The 18247-nt window shown below is 52.8% G+C and overlaps 5 protein-coding genes across 5 annotated transcripts; 2 read left to right on the top strand and 3 right to left on the bottom strand.

Annotated features, from left to right (window-relative positions):
* Positions 1-630: 630 nt before the first annotated feature.
* Positions 631-2488, top strand: QC764_117430 (uncharacterized protein; the record flags this gene model as incomplete). The annotated part of the gene is made up of 2 exons (XM_062943005.1): positions 631-1916; positions 1976-2488. The coding sequence occupies 2 exons, from the start codon at positions 631-633 to the stop codon at positions 2328-2330; spliced, it is 1641 nt and encodes a 546-aa protein (XP_062806057.1). The 3' UTR covers positions 2331-2488.
* A 206-nt stretch (positions 2489-2694) lies between these two features.
* TAL1 (Transaldolase) lies at positions 2695-4879 on the bottom strand. The gene is made up of 5 exons (XM_062943004.1): positions 4433-4879; positions 4224-4254; positions 3781-4064; positions 3345-3728; positions 2695-3283 (listed from the first exon to the last, which is right to left on the bottom strand). Exons 1-5 carry the CDS (start codon positions 4469-4471, stop codon positions 3047-3049), a joined length of 975 nt encoding a protein of 324 aa, XP_062806056.1. The 5' UTR covers positions 4472-4879; the 3' UTR covers positions 2695-3046.
* A 319-nt stretch (positions 4880-5198) lies between these two features.
* Positions 5199-8667, bottom strand: QC764_117410 (uncharacterized protein). Its single transcript, XM_062943003.1, has 2 exons — positions 7943-8667; positions 5199-7875 (listed from the first exon to the last, which is right to left on the bottom strand). Exons 1-2 carry the CDS (start codon positions 8154-8156, stop codon positions 5438-5440), a joined length of 2652 nt encoding a protein of 883 aa, XP_062806055.1. The 5' UTR covers positions 8157-8667; the 3' UTR covers positions 5199-5437.
* A 632-nt stretch (positions 8668-9299) lies between these two features.
* Positions 9300-11501, bottom strand: QC764_117400 (uncharacterized protein). The gene is made up of 4 exons (XM_062943002.1): positions 10281-11501; positions 9871-10050; positions 9548-9796; positions 9300-9484 (listed from the first exon to the last, which is right to left on the bottom strand). Exons 1-3 carry the CDS (start codon positions 10548-10550, stop codon positions 9689-9691), a joined length of 558 nt encoding a protein of 185 aa, XP_062806054.1. The 5' UTR covers positions 10551-11501; the 3' UTR covers positions 9300-9484; positions 9548-9688.
* On the top strand, positions 11197-18169 carry TUS1 (Rho guanine nucleotide exchange factor). The gene is made up of 2 exons (XM_062943001.1): positions 11197-16150; positions 16209-18169. Exons 1-2 carry the CDS (start codon positions 12443-12445, stop codon positions 17865-17867), a joined length of 5367 nt encoding a protein of 1788 aa, XP_062806053.1. The 5' UTR covers positions 11197-12442; the 3' UTR covers positions 17868-18169.
* Positions 18170-18247: the final 78 nt, after the last annotated feature.

The following is an 18247-nucleotide window of genomic DNA, read 5'->3' as shown; positions in this document are numbered from 1 at the left end:
TGTAATGGGATAAGGAAAACATATGTGCGATAGCTGTATTATATTTGAATTGGGTCATTAGGGCATAGCAGGCGTTTTGGCAAAAACAAAATCAGACTCTGGGCAAAGAGGCATGACTGTCACCTGGGTGTGTTGTTGGGGGTAGAGGTCAGCGGCAGGTGACGGCATGCTCTTTCGTTTCCAAACATCCGGTACAGCATTCCTTCTACCCTTCAGAACTCATCAGACAAAGGAGGCACACTCTCTTCAACAAACTTCAGGTAGTCGACAGTCTTTGGCCTCTCCGGTCTGAACACCCAGACGAACAAGAGCCAATGGTGGTGCAACGTGACAGCGCAAAGTCAAAAAAAGAGACCCCTGCTACGCAGCACTAAAATAGGACCCCGGAGCGATTGACCGTGGCACAGAAATCAGATATCCACCATCGACTTTTGCGCATCATGGCCAATGGTCAGTGACTCGTGGACCTGCTACTTATTCTCACCGACTTCAACTTTGGATCACCCCTTTCAAACGGTTTTTGGTTCCATCAATTGATCCTTGACAAAATGGGGGTTCCGTGAACCCTTCCTTCAGCAAACCGAGAAACAGCACTCCCGTTGCAACAGCTCGTCACACGACCAAAACACGATGCCGGCAATAACCAACCTTTTCAACCGCCAACCACCACGGCGGACACTGTTCATAATCTTTGGCACCCTGTCATTTTTGACATTATGCATGTTCACCATTCACTTCCCAATCCTCAACCAGCTATCTACACTACGAGTGTTTGATACGATTGGAGGAGGGCATCACAAACCACACCACCACCTAGAAGCTGCAGGAGAAGTCGTGGTGACAGTGACACCACCGACGCAGGGGCAAGAAGATGGGCAAAGCGGGATGACGTCTTCAGGGTCGATAGGTGCACCCCACCTTGAACCCCAACCCAGACCTCACTCACCACCACCACCATCCCACGACATCGACATGGACACCAATCACAACCTTAAGATGAATCCCTCTCAGCACCCCATGGGCGGTGCTTCCGCCAACAGTCAGGAGGAGGAAGAAATGGATCTCACGGCTAGCAACCACAAACACCACAAACACCCCCCTCCCCCACCACTAAACCTCATCTCCCCCCTTCCCCCTTCCTACCCCCCACTCCGCCGCCTAATCATCATCTCCGACGTCCACGGTCACCTGCTTCCTCTCCAGAAACTCCTCTACTCCAAACTCAACTTCTCCCCCCCTTCTGGTGACCACGCCATCTTCGTCGGTGACCTAGTGACCAAAGGCCCAGACAGCAAAGGCGTCGTCGCCCTAGCCATGTCCATCGGCGCCTCAGCAGTGAGAGGAAACCACGAAGACCGTGTCCTAGCAGCAGCCCACGGTCTCAAAAAGCTAGACTACTGGCCTCAGCAACAGGACGACAGCGACTCAGTCGAAACAGAAGGCAAAAAGGAGCGTGACAGGCAAAAGGAGCACCAAAAGGACGAGCACGCCAAGTCTGTCGCGAAAAGCCTATCAAAGTCACAACTAAAGTGGCTGGCAGAACGCCCTGTGATATTGCACGTTGGCCAGCTGGGGCACCTCCCCCAGCTATCGACAGAGCAGAAACACCACAAAGATGGCAAGAAAAAGAAGGGCGGCAATGGCGGCGAAGAGGATGAAGGTCCGCAACAGCCATGGAACCCCCTCAACGAAGTTGTCGTTGTCCACGGTGGTTTGGTACCAGGTCTTGACCTTGAAAAGCAAGACCCCTGGGCGGTGATGAATATGCGGAGTTTGATATATGCCCCTTCTTACAACAACAACAACAACAACAACAACGGCCACAACAACGGCAAAGATGATGACAAGGAGGAAGAAGAAGAGGTTCCCGTACCGGTAGATAGCACCGACGACGGGGAGCCCTGGTCAAAAGCCTGGTTTGTCTTGCCCCCTTGATGCCCCCTCGCTCAGCGTGTGTACTGACAATGCCCCCCAGGAGCCGCTACCAAAACCACCTATCCCCTTCTTCTTCACACGACACTTCCAAAAAAACAATCGTCATCTACGGCCACGACGCTAGGCGCGGACTGCAGGTCGATCCCCATGTGGATATCACGCCCTACTTCCAGAAACAAAAGGGCTCCAATAAGAAAGGTAACCGGCCCAAAAAGGAAAGGGGCATCAGATATGCGTTTGGGTTGGACAGTGGGTGTGGGCACGGGAAGAAGTTGACTGCTTTGGTCATCAATCTCCCGGTTACGACTACTACCGAAGGAGGGCAAGGGGAGATCAAGCATGAGATTGTCCAGGTGGGGTGTGATGACATGAGCACGGGGAATGATGCTCAGTAAAGGGTTGTTTGCATGCATTAGAAAAGCGGTCACTGCGTTTTTAGGTGTCTGGCTTATTGCTTACAGGCAAAGCATTGCGCATTTATAGCGGCGTTGAGTTTTTGGCTTTTGGCTATTGGGTTGGGAGGTTTGGCAAGCAAGTTGGGTATAAGTAGATTGTACATACCCATAACACACAATCTCTCTCTCTCTCTCCCACCCACCCACCCACACACACACACACACACACACACACACACACACACACACACACACACACACACACACACACACACACACACACACAGAGAGAGAGAGAGAGAGAGAGAGAGAGAGAGAGAGAGAGAGAGAGAGAGAGAGAGAGAGAGAGAGAGAGATATTATCAATCATATTCTGTGATGTTCCACGATGTCGCCATTGTCTGTCTTCAGCATGATACATATAGGTATGAGATGTAATACCGAAAGGTTCTCATTAGACTATCAAGATCATCGACCTCAAAACGCATTTATACGTCATCAGCCACCACCACACTAATCTTATCTCTCACGCCGCCTTGACCACACCACACACAAACATCAAGATTGCCTCAAAAGCCATTAATCAATTACTGAACTAACAGCCCATTGCTCATCAAAGAAGTCATTCCATCCCAGTTTTTTAACCCGCAATTGTGCTTGAAACCCGAGTGTATTTATTCATTTTTTAATCATTACCCCTTTTCTCTCTTCAACCATCTAAGCCTGAACCTTGGCCTTGATGATATCCTTCAGCGTGACAGCATCAGCAGCGAACTTGCTGATACCCTCACGGAGCTTTTCAACAGCCATCTGGTCCTCGTTGAAGTCGAAGCGGAAGGTGGGCTCGTCGTTGATGTAGGTCTTCTTCTCAATATCGAGAGCGGAAGCACCCTCGGCGTTGAGCTTCTGGGGGACGGCCTCGGAGGAGTTCATGAGCTCCTCGAGGAGGTTGGGCTGTTGGCACAGAACGTATTAGCCACAAGTCTGCTAGGAAACAGACAAGGAGATAGCTTACAGAAATGGTAAGGTAGTCGCAGCCAGCCAGCTCGGTGATCTCACCGGTGTTGCGGAAAGAGGCACCCATGACGATCGTCTTGTATCCAAACTTCTTGTAGTAGTTGAAGATGCTCTTGACGCTGGCGACACCGGGGTCCTCCTCCTTCTTGTACTCCTTCTTGTGGGCAGCCTTGAACCAGTCGAGGATACGGCCGACGAAGGGGGAGATCAGGAAAGCGCCAGCCTCGGCGGCGGCGATGGCCTGGACCAGAGAGAACATGAGGGTAAGGTTGGTGTTGATGCCGTGGTCGCGCTGGAGGATCTCGGCGGCCTTGATACCCTCCCAGGTGGAGGCGATCTTGATCAGGACGCGGTCCTTGGAGACACCGGCCTTCTCGTAGAGCTGGGGGAACATTAGCTTTCCGTGGCGACGTTCTGACCTCAAGAATTCATACCTGGATGAGGTGGAGAGCCTTGTCAACGGACTTCTTGGTGTCAAAAGAGAAAGCGGCATCGACCTCAGTGGAGACCTTGCCGGGGACAATCTCAAGAATCTTGCGGCCGAACTCGACGAGGAGGTGGTCGAGAGCAGAGTCGACTTGTCTGTCAACGGAACCACCCTCGGCCTTGGCCTTCTCGACAGCAGCGTCGAGGAGAGCGGCATACTCGGCCTTCTTGGTGGCAGCGAGAATCAGGGAGGGGTTGGTGGTGGCATCCTGGGGCTTGTACTTGGCAATGGCTGGAAGAGATGTGAGTATTGTATCCAAAAGGAAGGCGGAGGGGTAGTTGTCGTCGTTCGAGGAAGACGCAATGGAGGGTAATACTAACAGGCAAAGTCACCTAGAGAAGCAATGTTAGCCACCGCATTGTTGAGACTTGCCAGACAGGCATCATCCAGGGGGTAGCTTACCAGAGTCACTGACAACAACCTAAAGCAAGACGAATAGCAAACATGTTAGCCCAGTCCTCAAAACCAAAGCTTCCGCTTCAGAAAAGACCAGCTTCGCGACACCGCCCAGACGAAGTGTGTTGGGCTCATCAAGCTTCAATCCCCAACGAGGGGAAGGTTTGGCGGGGTAATTTGGACGGGGGAGGGACGGAACATACGGTGCCAGTGGCCTTGAGCTGCTCAAGAGAGTTGGACATTTTGATGATATTAGAATTTGAGGGGGTATCGATATAGAAAAAAAAAACGAGTTACGCCTGAGTTGTTTGCTGCAATGAAAGGAGCAAGAACGAAGACGGAGAGGGAATTTGTCGCAGGTTGGTATGTGTCAGAAAAGAGTTCAATGGAAAGAATGCCCAAGGGAGTGTTGGGAACCGTTGCGGATAATATCCTACTTTCTCTACGGCTTTTAGCGGGGCATCTTCGTCATGAGCGCCCCGGACATCGCCCCCCCACCCCCCTTGTCTTCCAAGCAGTCAATGCCCCTCGCCGCTGCCGCCTCCTTCAAACTTAGCACGGAGAAGCCAATCCCATGCTCAACATCAGATGAGAAGGGTGGCCGTTGTTGGCTGACTTGACATGGCGATCACTCATACAACCATCCAAACTATTCCCGCTACTGCAGAGGCAAGAAGCTCAGCTCAGCAGCTACCAGACAGACCTTTGGAATCGCGCGAGTGCTGTCATCGGACCCGGCCATCCGACATAGCTCCGACAGTGGGGTTTTGGACCACTAACAAGAACCCCCCCTTACTCAGCCATGACCAGGAACAACCAGCATCGGGCGTGCCGCGAGCCATTGGCATGATTGGATCCTGCAGGCCAGATCCACTTCCTCAAATAGCCAAAAGTCAGAAAAGACGCTACCCACCTTCAACCTCACCCTTTATTCTCCTCGGCGCGGAGAAGCTTATATAATGGATATCTTGTCTTACAACACTATCACCGACTCCTGACATATGCTATATGAACATTAAACACAACTTAGTACTTTTATTCTACCAATGCTGATGATGATGATAATGATAATGACCTAGCATTAAGCAAACCGAACCTGCCTGCTAAGAGTAGTCCGTCCACAACCCGTGGAGTAGCTCCCGGTCATCGCCCACCTAACGGGCACCAACCCCCACACTCTCCATGCCCATGCCCAGAACCACCTCCTCTCAATCCTCATAGAGCTCACCGTACTCCCACATACCCCGATGGGCATCACTCGCCACCTTCTCAGCCTCCTTGAGATTCTTCACCAGAGACTCGAAAGCCTTGCTGCTCTCCCAACGCTTAAACTTCCGTGGGACAAGGCCCCATCCAGCCTCAATGATCCTACGATTGAGGGACTCGGTGACCTTGTGGGAACCCTCAGCCTTGGGGTCATAGATCGTGATGTAGCTGACGCCCTCTTTGGAGTCAATGAAGTCGAAGCTGCCTACAAGCTGCTTGCCCTCGGTGATTTCGTAGATGTAGTTGATGGCGTCGTTGAGGTAGTCGGGGGAGGCGGGAAGCTGGACAAACGAGAGCTGAGCATCAATCGCCTGGGCCTTCAAGGCCTGGGTGTTGAACTCTGGGCTCAGGGGACGGAGCTTGGACCATGGCTGCTTCTCGGTGTTGCCATAGTCGATGTACACAACCTCAGCCACCTTCGCGGTGCGATCGTTGGAGCGGATGCGCGCTCTGTACCATTCACCGTCCTCAGTGAACTTGGCAGCAACAAAGTCTCCAGCCTTGGGGCTGTCCTTGAGGCCAGCATTGTTGCTGGGGTTCAGGTGGAAGCTGCGGAACTTGTTCATCAGCGTCTCAAGAGCAGCGGTGCCCTTGCCAATCTCTTGGACCTTGATCCGGCCGTTGGAGTCAACATTGGTGATGACAATATCGCGGTAGTCTTCTGGCTTCTTGTCGATGGTGACATCAGCATCAGCAGACTCGGCAGGGGCGGTCTCTTCCTCCTCTTGGGCATCCTGAGACGGATCCCAGTCCTTCCAGAGACCTTTTCTGGCCTCCTTGGCACGCTGTTGGGCAGCAAGCAGTTCGGTAGCGTTGCCGGCCTTCTGAGCAGAGTACTCGTGAACGGAGGCAAGACCCTCCTCGACAAGAATCTTGGCAAAGCTCTCACGGTTAACGTAGAGGTCACCGATGAAGCCGCCAACCTTGTCGATGTCATGAACATCAATCTCGCAGTCGCGCTGGTTGCAACGCTTATTGGCCAAGTCCAAGGCCTCCTGGCCAAAGGGCTCACCCTTCTCCTGCGCATTTCTACCAGGCGCACGGGGGGCACGAACGCCGGCCAAAACGAGGGTGAGCTTCACGCCCTCGCGGGGGATGAGGATGGTGAAGCGGGAGCCAGACTTGCAGAAATCGATGATACCAGGGACCTTCTTTTGCCGGGAAAGAGTAGAAACCTGGATCTTGGCCTTCTGGACGCTCTCTGACACATCAACGTAGTTCTTGACCTTGGGAGACTTGCCGGACCAGATACCCTTCTTCTCCTCCTGAGCCTTTTCTTGAGCGGCCAAGAGCTCATCGTAGTTGGGAGCGCGGTCAGTATCGTCCTTGCGATGACGGATAACAGTGGCGTAACCGCCCTCGACAAGCTGCAGACCGATGTTCTTGCCGCCCTGGGTAACGGTGGCAACCTCACGAGCCTCAAAGTCATCAGTAGCAGGCTTTGTCCCGTCGACAGACACCTTGACATGTTTGCCAATGAGCTTCTTGCGCAAGAACTCCTTGGCCTCCTCTCTCCATGGTGCCTCTGAAGCCTCCCCGGCACGGGGCCCGCGGACACTGCTCAAGCTGATTCTCTTCTCGGCACCGGTTTTGTTGCGAACAATGATGGTATCGCCGCCAACAATCTTCGTGACGGTGGCCTCAGCCTCTTTGTTGTCGGTAGCCTTGGGAATAAACGCTCTGTGGAGGCGCTTACGGGCAGACTTGGCCTGCTCCTCTGCGGCCCGAAGAGGAGCCATGTCGGGGCCAAGGAAGGTGGAGTGGAAGTCATTGCAGCGAGCGAGACCTTCTTGAAGAAGGAACTCGGCAATGTTTCCGCGGGGGTGCAAGATAGCGGCAACCAGCTGTCCTTGTGGGCTCACACCCACAATCTTGACCTTGACCTGGCGCTGAAGGAGGCGAGACTCGACAAAGGCGCGGGCCTCATCTCCAAACTCCTCGGCCGGCTGGACTTGTCCGTTGGATGGGTTCGTTCGGGCCGTCGATGGGGTGCGGATGCCAGCAATCAGAGTCATTACTTGCCAATGCTTCTTCTCGGTGAGGAGTAGGCGAGCGAGCAATCGGTCGCCGCTAATAACGCGCTCGATAACGCCCTCCACCGTCTTTCCCTTCCACTTGTTGAGGAAGTCAGGCCCACCGAGATCGTTTTGGACCTCAATAACACCGCCAGAGCCGGAAAAAAGACCTTTGCCTTCGTCCTTGGCCTCGCTCTCGTAGATTCGGAGAGTGTCGATCATGGCCAGGGCAGCCTCGGACTCTTCCTTTCTGCCAGCATCTTCTCTAACTTTGAGCCAACCAGCCTTGACAGAGGCTTCTGGGAAAGTGGTGCCGTCTTGAAGCTGAGCAGTACCGTATTCCCGGCCCGAGTTGGGGATGGTATCTGAGATGTGTCAGCCAATATGCGAGACAGTGACAACGGTACATGATGAGGAGATATGAGATCTTACACAAGACAGTGAACTTGATTGGCTTTCCGACGGTCAAATTCCGGAGAAATTCGCGGGACTGGAAAGCGTACGGCTCATCACCGTCCTTGCTGAGCCGAGGAGCAGAGACATAAGCAAGAGAGAATGTCTTTTCCTGCGAAGGGTTGTTTGGGCTGGAGAGAACAAAGGTGTCTCCGCTGAGGACCGACTTGACGTTGGCGAAGTGAGCAGCCATGATGATGGAATTGTGTGTTGTTTAGAAAACCAATGGCCAGGTGAGTGGGAAAACGGAGTGTCGATTATAAGGGAAGCAAGTGGCAAGAGAGCCAACGATCCCACCTCTATATAGTGAATTGTCAGTTGAACCGCTCCTCACAGCTGATATCACTTGTCGACAGTTCCATCAGATGGCGGTATTCCAATCAAACAGTTCTTTGTTGTTTCTTGGGATGAGGAGTTCGGAGCATGATAACGGCTTGGTGATAGTTCGAAGGCGTTGGGCAGGCAGCCCTCACCGTCGTGTCATGCCCCCCACTAAAATGCCTAGAACTGATGTTGGGGATGGGATGGGATAGGATGGTGGGCGCCGAGATGCCCAGTCCCAGGAAGGGTTGACTGTGTACATACCGAAAGAAAGCTGATGGATGATCAGCAAGAAAGAAGAATGTGAGTATGTTCAGAAAGAGTTGAAGAAGGCTTAAGTTACACTTCAACAGGCGGTGCGTGGTGAGAGGTGAGGTGGTGGCTATTTGACAGCTTTCATCATTAATTTGGATTGGCTCCATATGCATATTGTGGGGTAGGCTTCAAGGGACTCGTCCGAGTTTCAGGGGCTCAAGCTCCCAGCTGCTTGTGTAACTTGAACCACCCGAGCTAGGCAAAAATAGGCAAGTCGCCGCCCCAGATAACCGAAGCATCTCTTTTTTAACTTCACTCCATCATATGTATCTAGCTTCTGGAGTTGAATAAACTGCCTACAGGAGTTCTTATGTTTTGTTTATATTGGTTGTCGAGCCCATTGCTCTTTCCCGAAAAATTATCTGGCACAAAGGTGACTCGGGGCCGTCAAACCACACCACACAGTGCGTGTGACGTGTGAAGTGCGGGGAGCACAAACACAGTGCAGGAGCTGATGAACACAGGCTGATCAATGGCTGGTATTTTAATTTTGGACGACAGCAAGTATGTTTGGAGAGCTTTCACATTGAACCATGATAGTTGTTTCTATCGACAGTCATTTTATGAGTAGCTGTATCAAACTGCTTGAGGTCAAGTAGAGCTTAGACCTGGGATCTGTCGATACCTGCACGAGCACCGTGATTACCCCGCCCTATTTCGTCATACGTAATTCCAAGCAACTTATACAGGGCGGCAATGGCTTTTGGGAAAATTATTATTTTTATTTGTGCCATCTCGAGTGACTTTGAGGCAGGCAACCAAGAGGATCAATTACTACGGTTTTATCCAGAAGTAATATTGTCCGGCTGGTCCACGTCCCATAAACACCGACTTATCAACTCACATAGTGCTACGAAATAACTTAAGCAGAGATACCAATGACACCTGAAACAAAACAGGTCAGCTTATGGCCTATCAGGGGTATTGCTCTCCAGTTAGAAAACTTACCGCAGGCAGGGCGGGCACCAGCGTTGCCAGTCTTGAGGGACTCCTCGGTGTCACCCTTGCCAAGATCGTCAGTGCCGGCGTGGACGACGACGGTGCGGCCAATGACGCTCTCGGGGCCAATGAGCTTGATGAGGTTGTCGGTCACGGTGCCCTTGGAGTTGCCCTGAGCATCGGTCTCAATGTTGCCCAAGTCACCAACATGGCGGTTCTCGTCGGTCCGGTTGCCGTGGGTCTTGCCATGGGGGTTGACTGTGAAGGAATTGGTGGTTAGCAAGTGGCTCCCCAGAGTCCAAGGCTGAAGGTATGAATATGTGATGACTTACAGTGAGGGCCGGCGGAGGTGCAGCCGTTGGTGTTGTCACCAAAGGTGTGGATGTGCATGCCACGCTTGGCATTGGCATCATGGCCAGTGATGTCCCAGGTGATGGTAGTGGGACCGTTCTCGGTCTCCTGCTCGAAGACAACGGAGCCGGAGACCTTGGAGTCACCACGGACGACAGCAACTATACATCCCCAGTGTTAGCAACAGCATGTCCAGGGACCAAAGCGCCTCTGCACCGGGCCGCTCCTGCAGGGTCCAGCCAGCCCTCCTCCCAGGGCTTCGAGAACCCTTCCGGCCAGATAAAGTGCCCATCAAGGTTGTCGGATCTTGCTCAGTTAGGATGGGCAGCTCTGGAGGACGAGGAGTGTGCAGAAGGTGGGGTAAATCTGTACAGACTCAAAAACTACATACCAGCCTTGACCATTTTGACGGTTTTGTTTCGAAGGTTGGAGGTTTACTTGAGGTTGAGTGATCGATTGGGAGTGCCTGAGCTGGACGGAAGAGACAAGATACTCGGGGAAGCTCGCGATATTTGAGAAGGGAAAATCCAGACACACGCGGGAGCAATGGCGGGGGACACTTCGGAAACCCGAGGATCGGATCGCTGGTGAAGTGGGGTCCAAATGGATGACGAGAGAGCTCCCGCGGCGGAGACCTAGCTGAACCCCGCACTGCCGTCATCCCCCTTATTTCGAGGGCGGCGCTTACCAGCAGAGCATCTCGAAACTTCGAATGCGGCACTGCGACACGGAAAACAACCCAAAGATTTCTCTGGGCCCTCTGATAGGTATTTGGGAATCTCCCATGCTTCCCCGGTCGTGTGTTAGATGGAAGGTGCCAGTGCCTGGCTTGGCACTTAACCCCTCTGTGCCCCTCATCCTAATGCTGCGACAGGGAAAGTGATGTATGTATTCGAGATGCGCCTCAAAACATCTCGCGAGAAGGATGAGCGTGGGAGGGCCCGATATTTGGTCTATATTTTTGAATACCACATGGCTCGCAGGACCTGGGTTGATGTATATCTGAGCAAACTTTGATGTGGCGCATACTGAGATCTGGTACATGCATGCTGATTTAGATTCTGTCCACTGTCTATGGTATGTATGGCACGTTGGATGTGGACAAAGTAATGTAGACCCCAATGCAGAATCAAGACCTTGGAGAGTAGTAAATACCCTTTCGAATATTTTTGAGTGCCCTCGTGCCGAGGATCATGCTGCTTTCTACACCGTTTTCTTGTGACATCAAGCTGTCGCCATGTAATCATAAGTGGTCGAGAGGCGCCCGACTTACAATCTGGGCAAATATATGACATACGTGCTCAATACAGGTAGATTGTCTATTCGACTGGTGACTGTAGTCTCTCACGTAGACTTACATGCCGTTATCCGTCATGATTCAAGGCTTATTGGTTTGTAGACGTTGATGTGACGGAGAACAACAGCCAGATGGTGATAAGTGGCTATTGGAACGGGAGGTCCCAAGCCAAGTCCTCAACACGAAAGGATGAACTCCGACCCATGCGAGCCAAAAAGTGCTGGCTGTGCGACAAAAGCCATTGTTCGCCAGGCCAACGTGACTTGAAGAGGGTGAAGAGCCGAGGAGACTGCAGTGATCATTGCTTGGGAACACCGAATGACGGGAAGGGCCAAGATTAGCAGTTCTTCGTGTCAACTTATATGTGTCTTGTTGGGTTCTTTTGCCGTCCTTTTGTCGCCATCGAGCCTGACTGTCTGCCTCGGGCCTTGCGCCTCTTTTGACTCCCGTCTCCGTCTGCGACGCTACGAAGAGGAAAAGGCTCAAGCCATCTGTGGCTTGGGCTCACCTGCAGTCAACAACTCAAACTCAATCCTCACACAGGTCGCCGCTGTTTGAGATCCCAAACCTCGGGGCGATCACGAGAACCTAGCACCACAGCGCTTCGCGCTTCATTTTGCCATTCTTCAACCATCTGCTGGTGTGCTACAGAAGCACCCGACAGCATCTGACGACAGCACCTCGCAACTTGCCCAGTGACAAGGCCCAGGGTTGACTGTGACCTTGCCAGAGCCAGAGGACTCCACCTCCACACACCCACACGCCGCCCGGCGAACAGGCACAAGGCACGCAGGCCTTGTAACGGCGTCTTACCTCTTGCATCCACTTTGCCGACCCACGACCCAGGGCATCGATCCACTGTTCACGAGGGATCCGAACCATGTCTTGATAACTTCGTCGACGCTTCCAACCGTCGCCGATAATCGATATTCGAGCGCCGTGCTTTGTAGCGCACATATGCGGAGGCCGGTTCCACGCGGTTGAGTCTTACGATTGACTCTTGAGCTCCATATACCCTATCTACATTGCCCCTGGCCCGTTCGCCTTTCAGATCCTACACTGAACCTTCCAGGTTGCCGTCGTTTGACCAGGTCACCCTCGCGAAGGTGTCCACTTGTATCGAAACCGCTCGGTAGTACTCTGCGCGCGAGAGGACGAGGTATCGCCGCGCCTACCCTTTTCTCTCTCTCAGCCTTTGCGCTCTCTCCAGTGTCAGAAATATCTCCCAGCCGGCGCTTGTCTCTACAATCATCACCATGTCATTCCGCGGGGACGAGTCGCGCCGCTATGGCCATGTGCCCCCCGCGCAGTATCCTGTTGCCGGCGGTGCGCAACAACAGCCGGCAGGATACCCTCAACGACAACCGAGCTTCAATAACGGGGACGACTCGAGTTTCTTCGATCAGGATGTGGCCGCACCCAGACCTCAGCCCCTCTACATCGGTAACAACAATGTGGGAAGGGGTGAAGACGAGCTTTTCATAACGAGTCCGACGGTGGATTCTCAACCACCACCTCCGCCGCCGCCGTCGAACCGAGCAAGCTACATGCCACCTCCTCCGCTGACCCCCAACACTGCCTATCAACGACAGTTCCAGGGCAACGTCCCGCCTCCACCCCCATCACATTCTACGTATAATCCCCAGCATTTTGCTCGATCGCAATCCACCTCACTTCCATACCACCCATCACCAGCGGCGAACCGATATACGCCCACAGCGAGCCCAACTTACAACGCGCCCCCTCAGAACTACACTCCCCAAGCGTACAACCCAGCTGCGTATGCGAATGCCACTGCTGTGGTTCCGCAAAGGCACTCTACTGTTGCAGGGTACAATAACAACAACTATGGTTATAATTACAGTTCAGCCACGGTCCCTCATGTGTCTGCGGCCTATGTTCCTCCTCCGCCCTCAGGTTATGGGGGGGCTCAACAGCCCTCGGCCACTACTTCTCCGGCGCTTCCAAACTCTTCTTTTGAGCCAACACTTCACAGTCCTCAGTATGCCCAACAAGCACCAACTCCATCATCCGTTAGCTCTCCCCGTGAATCACAGTACCCGGCAAATATTGGCGGACAGCAATACTCCAATTCTTATGCTACCAATGGAGCCAACATCCCACAGAGCCCTGGGCTCTCTGCCTCGAGCTCACAAGCACCTTATCCAACGCATTCCCAAATTCCAGTTGGTCCAGGATACTCTCCAGATCCCACCTCTTTTGCCAACCGGGCCTCTCGATCTAACTCGCACACATCGCCAATACCTTCACCCCCAAATCATGGGTATCAAAACTCTCTGATATCCCGCCACCCAACAAATGCTCCTCTTCCCAATCGCCCATTGGACAACTTGACGGAGGGAGCAAGTTGGAGAGCGAACGGACGAAGTAATAGCGACACGCGGCTTACTCAGGACAGCTTGATCCAGGATATTGTTTCTGACCTTGGGATTCCTTCCCGTGGGCAGCGGCCCTTGCCCGTTAATGGCGCTTTGTCTGACAATAACTTGGACATGGTGCGGCGTTATGGCTCTAATGCGTCTGGCACTACGATGCAAACTGCGACGAACTCCCTGTTGAATCGACACCCATCCGATGCCTCCTCTGCTCTGACTAGCAATAATGATATCTCGACGACATATAACTGGGACTCCGAGGAAAGCGACCCTGAGGGCGCCGCGGGGCTCCAGGCTATGCAAGATGATCTTGACGACCGAAGGTTTGGCGGAATGTCTTTCCCTGGATATCCTGATTACAAACCCTCGTCTTCGTCTGCACCTTCAGCAGGCACGCCAATCCCTGCTCCGTTGGGATCTCAGCTTTCTACGCCTGCGGAGGAGCAGCCTAGCACTGATAGCGACTATGGTGGAATGGATCTAGGAATGTATGGCGGCGGCTATGCTGGGAATCTTCATTATGGAAACGATATCAACTCGCCGCCAGCTACAGCTCATGACGGACCACGACCGCTCCCAGTTCCGGGACAAGTCCCTGATTATGCACCCTTTTCCGAAGCATCGGTAGACTATGGCGGCACTGGTGGTCTCCAACAGCCCCAGGTCCACCGTCTGAGCTTTGATGAGGGTGATGAGAGGGTGTCACTTCACTCGCGGCAGAGCAGTGACTCCCCTTCCAAAGAGGAGTATCCGTACGATCAGATGTTTTGGCACCCCGGCCTGTCTAACCGACCTCTGCCTGCCATCCCTCCAAGTCTAGAAGGACAACACAGTGGCTCCCACCTTGCCCCAGATCTGGTAAACAGAGCCAGTTATCAGCACAATCATTCTCTGAGTGCAGACTCTCGACTTCCTTATCCGCCTGATAACCACGAGATGTATCCAGGTCAACATGCGATCCAGCAACAACAAGTTGAAAGGTCGATATCTTTGTCGAGCCACAGCAATACCCCTCCCGTTGTGGCACCTGCAAGGTCTAGGACAGATGCCGCCGAGGAGCGGAGGCGCGCGCAGAAGCAGATGTCGCAGCAACACCAGCTTCCCTACCCACAAGGCGCCGCATATGAAGGCTATGAGACGGGTACTCCATCTTCCATGGCTGGCTATGATATGATCACCCTGCCCACTGGAAGACGGAAGAAATTTGTTCCTTCGAAGCTTAATGCCGCCGATATTAAGCGGTGTGCAGAGCCATGGGCTCTTAGTGGCATAACTGCCTGGATCCGCGAGATGGCTGAGGGCGAGCCAGATCTGAAAAGGAAGACCATCGAAGAGGGCGTTCTCAAGCTTTTCTGTGCTAAAGTTCCGACCATGAATGTCGCCGACGCTGAGCTTCTGAGCGCCAACGTCGTCGAATCCATGTTTGCGGCTGGAATCCTGATACCTGAGGAAGAATGGGTCAAGTTCGGCAAAGGTCAACTGTCCGGTGTGCTGTGGCAACTTACTGGCTCTGGGTGCTACGCTCCAAAGCTGCATGAAGATGAGGGCATGGTCCCCAGGTTGCATGGAGATGGCATTCCTGTGAGATGCTACTCCCAGCATTGCGGCCGGACGCTTAAGAAAGTGAACCTGGATAACATGATGTCCGAGGACGACACGCCCACCCTTGACTGGGCCACTTTCCACGGCGTGACCATGGAAGACATTAAATCTAAGCACAAGAAGGAAGTCGAGAGACAGAACGTTCTGCACGAAATTGTCACGGGCGAGGAAGACTTCATGAACCAGCTCGATGTTCTCCGGCTGCTTTACAGGGATCAACTTCGGGTCTACCAGCCACCGATTATCGCGGCAAACAGACTCGAGAAGTTCCTCGAGGCCGTGTTTGGAAAGGTCGATGCCGTCCAGCAAATCAACAAAGAACACCTCCTTTCTCAGCTCAAGTATCGCCAACAGGAGCAAGGGCCGTGGATTGTTGGCTTTAGTGATCTGTTCAGGGAGTGGATCAGAAAGGCTAGGCCGATTTACATCGAGTATTGTTCATCATTCCCACACGCCACATACTTGATCAGGAGAGAGGCGAGCAGAAATCTTTTGTTCCGCCAGTTCCTCGACGTGGTCAGAGATCACAAGCGTTCGAAGCGTCTCGAATGGACCACATTCGTGAAGGCACCCATCACCCGGCTACAACGATACGGCCTTCTCTTGGAGACAGTCAAAAAGAACATGCTTGGCGAAAGCGAGGAGAAGGCCAATCTTGTCAAGGCTCTGGAGGAAATCAAAGCAGTCACTCACGAATGTGATGAGAAGGTTGCTGAGATGACGAAGAAGGTTGAGTTGATTGAACTTCAAGGACAATTAGTGCTGCGTCCAGGTTTCCAGTCAGTACTGAACCTCGACCATCTCGGCCGAGAATTACTCAAGCAGGGCGAGCTACAGAGACAGGGCTCAAAAGGCGTCCGTTGGGTTGATACACACGCGTTTCTTTTTGATCACTATTTTATCCTGGCCAAGGGTGTCGCCTCAAAGGATGGGAGGGGTGACAAGAAGTACGATGTTTCAAAGGAGGTGAGTAATGTTCCTGGCATTATTTACAACTCATGTCTGATGCTGACAATTGATGTAGCCAATTCCAATGCCGCTGCTCTTCTTGGAGAGTTTGAATGACGATCCGGTTGCCAAACAAAAGAGCTTGACAGCACCGCTGACCAGAACAACGGTCGCAGCTGGTTCGGGTACGCAACTGAATAAGGTGGCCTCTAATGGGGCAGAGCGTCCTGGGCTTGAGCATGCCGGAACTAGTTCTTCCATGGGATCTATGAGTACGGTTACTCGCCTAGGCTCTGGTGGCACAGACGACGGGAAGATCATCTACCCATTCCGTATCAAGCATCTCGGTCACGAGATCTACACCCTCTATGCCTCGTCGGCCCAGGAAAGGGCGGCTTGGTGCTCAGCCATTATTGAAGCAAAGACCAGACACGCACGAGCATTGCATGCGCAGAATGCGGAACCATTCCGGCTGCGCATCTTATCTGATGGTGCCTTCGCCTATGATTCTATCTCACTTATGGGCAGGCAACCGAGTGTATCGATTCGGGGTACTCCCTTGGATCGAGCCATCAGAGAGATGGAGCAGGTGTATGGCCCAGGTCGGGGACCTCCACCAGTCTGCAGAGCTACCGTGAACTGCGCCTGCGCCTTCACTGCTTTTGGTAAGTCGATGATCGCCATTGGAACGGACTATGGCGTGTACATATCGGAGTCATCAAATCCTCGCGGTTGGACGAGGACGGTGCAAATCAGCAAAGTCACCCAAATCACCGTCTTGGAAGACTTTTCGGTCTGTCTCCTCATCGCCGACAGATCGCTAATTTCATATCCTCTCGACGTGGTTGCCCCCGTCTCCAATTTCCCTGCACCATCCCATGACAACCCCCGCCGGGCACCTCAGCGGTTGGCCAAGGACGTCGCTTTCTTCGCCACGGCACGCATGAAGGATAGGACTCTCTTGTTTTACAAGCGCAAGGAGGGCATGCACAACACGTTCAAGGTTCTCGAGCCGGTCTTCCAAAAGGCAACTGAGAAGAGATCCCGGCTCTTTGGCGGCCGTAAGGGCGGCGCCGGCTCCACAGAATCATTCCGCGATTTTGACGAGTTTTACATCCCCGCCGAGTGCTTCTCTCTCAATCTCTTCCAGTCCTACATTGCTGTTGCCTCGGCCAAGGGCTTTGAGCTGTTGACCCTCGACAAGAAGGTTACGCAGTCGATTCCTCGAGACCTGAGCGCGCCAGCGATTGCCAACATCGCCTCAAGAATCAATCAGAGACCGCTAGGCATGTTCAAGCTCAACGACCAAGAGTTCCTGCTTACATACGAGGACTGTGCGGTCTATGTTGATAAGCATGGAGAAATCAGCCGGACGCTGATTATGGAGTACTCGGGCAAGCAAAAGAAGGCAAAGGCGGCGACCATGTTTGGACAGTACTTGCTATTGTTCAATGATGATTACGTGGAAGTGAGGAATGCGGAGAATGGGAGGTTGAGACAGATCATTGCGGGTAGAGATGTGAGGTGTTTGGATTACGGATTTAGGGGGCCGACAGGAAGCGGCATGGCAAACGGTCCTGGCGGTCTGCCACCCGGGCTGGTGGGATCAGCTAATGGCGGGCAGCCGGATTCGAAGGGGACGGTCAAGATTTGCATGAGCCACCCTGAGGTTCCCGGCGGTCAGATCGTGTTGGAGATGTTGTTGAATGATGGGCACACGGAGAAGAGTGCGTGAGTTGGATGACGAAGTGTAATGATGGTGTGGCTGTATTGTTTCTTTTTTGTGTTTTAAAGTTACAAGTTGGAGACAGTAGAAAAGAAGGATGGAACGGGGTACTTTGGAAGGGTTCTTCTTTTCCCTCAGACGTTTCAGTGTCATGGTTTTTGTTTCTCGAAGAGGATGGATGGGTTTACCACAGAGGTGAGCCTTTACTGTCTTCAGTCGTCGGTTTTATTCTAGTGATTCCCCGGTTCTTCATTTTTCATAGTTATTATTACAATGCATAATATTATTTACTGGTACGAGAGCTTCGTATTAACTTCGTGTATCGTGGTGGATGAATCATGGGAGTTTCCTGTAGGGAAGAGAGTAGTCAAAGATATTGTGTGCTTGCA

This window comes from Podospora pseudoanserina, chromosome 1 (genome assembly GCF_035222485.1).
Source record: "Podospora pseudoanserina strain CBS 124.78 chromosome 1, whole genome shotgun sequence".
NCBI classification, from domain to species: domain Eukaryota; kingdom Fungi; phylum Ascomycota; class Sordariomycetes; order Sordariales; family Podosporaceae; genus Podospora; species Podospora pseudoanserina.
This window is presented reverse-complemented; position numbering and strand designations above follow the sequence as displayed.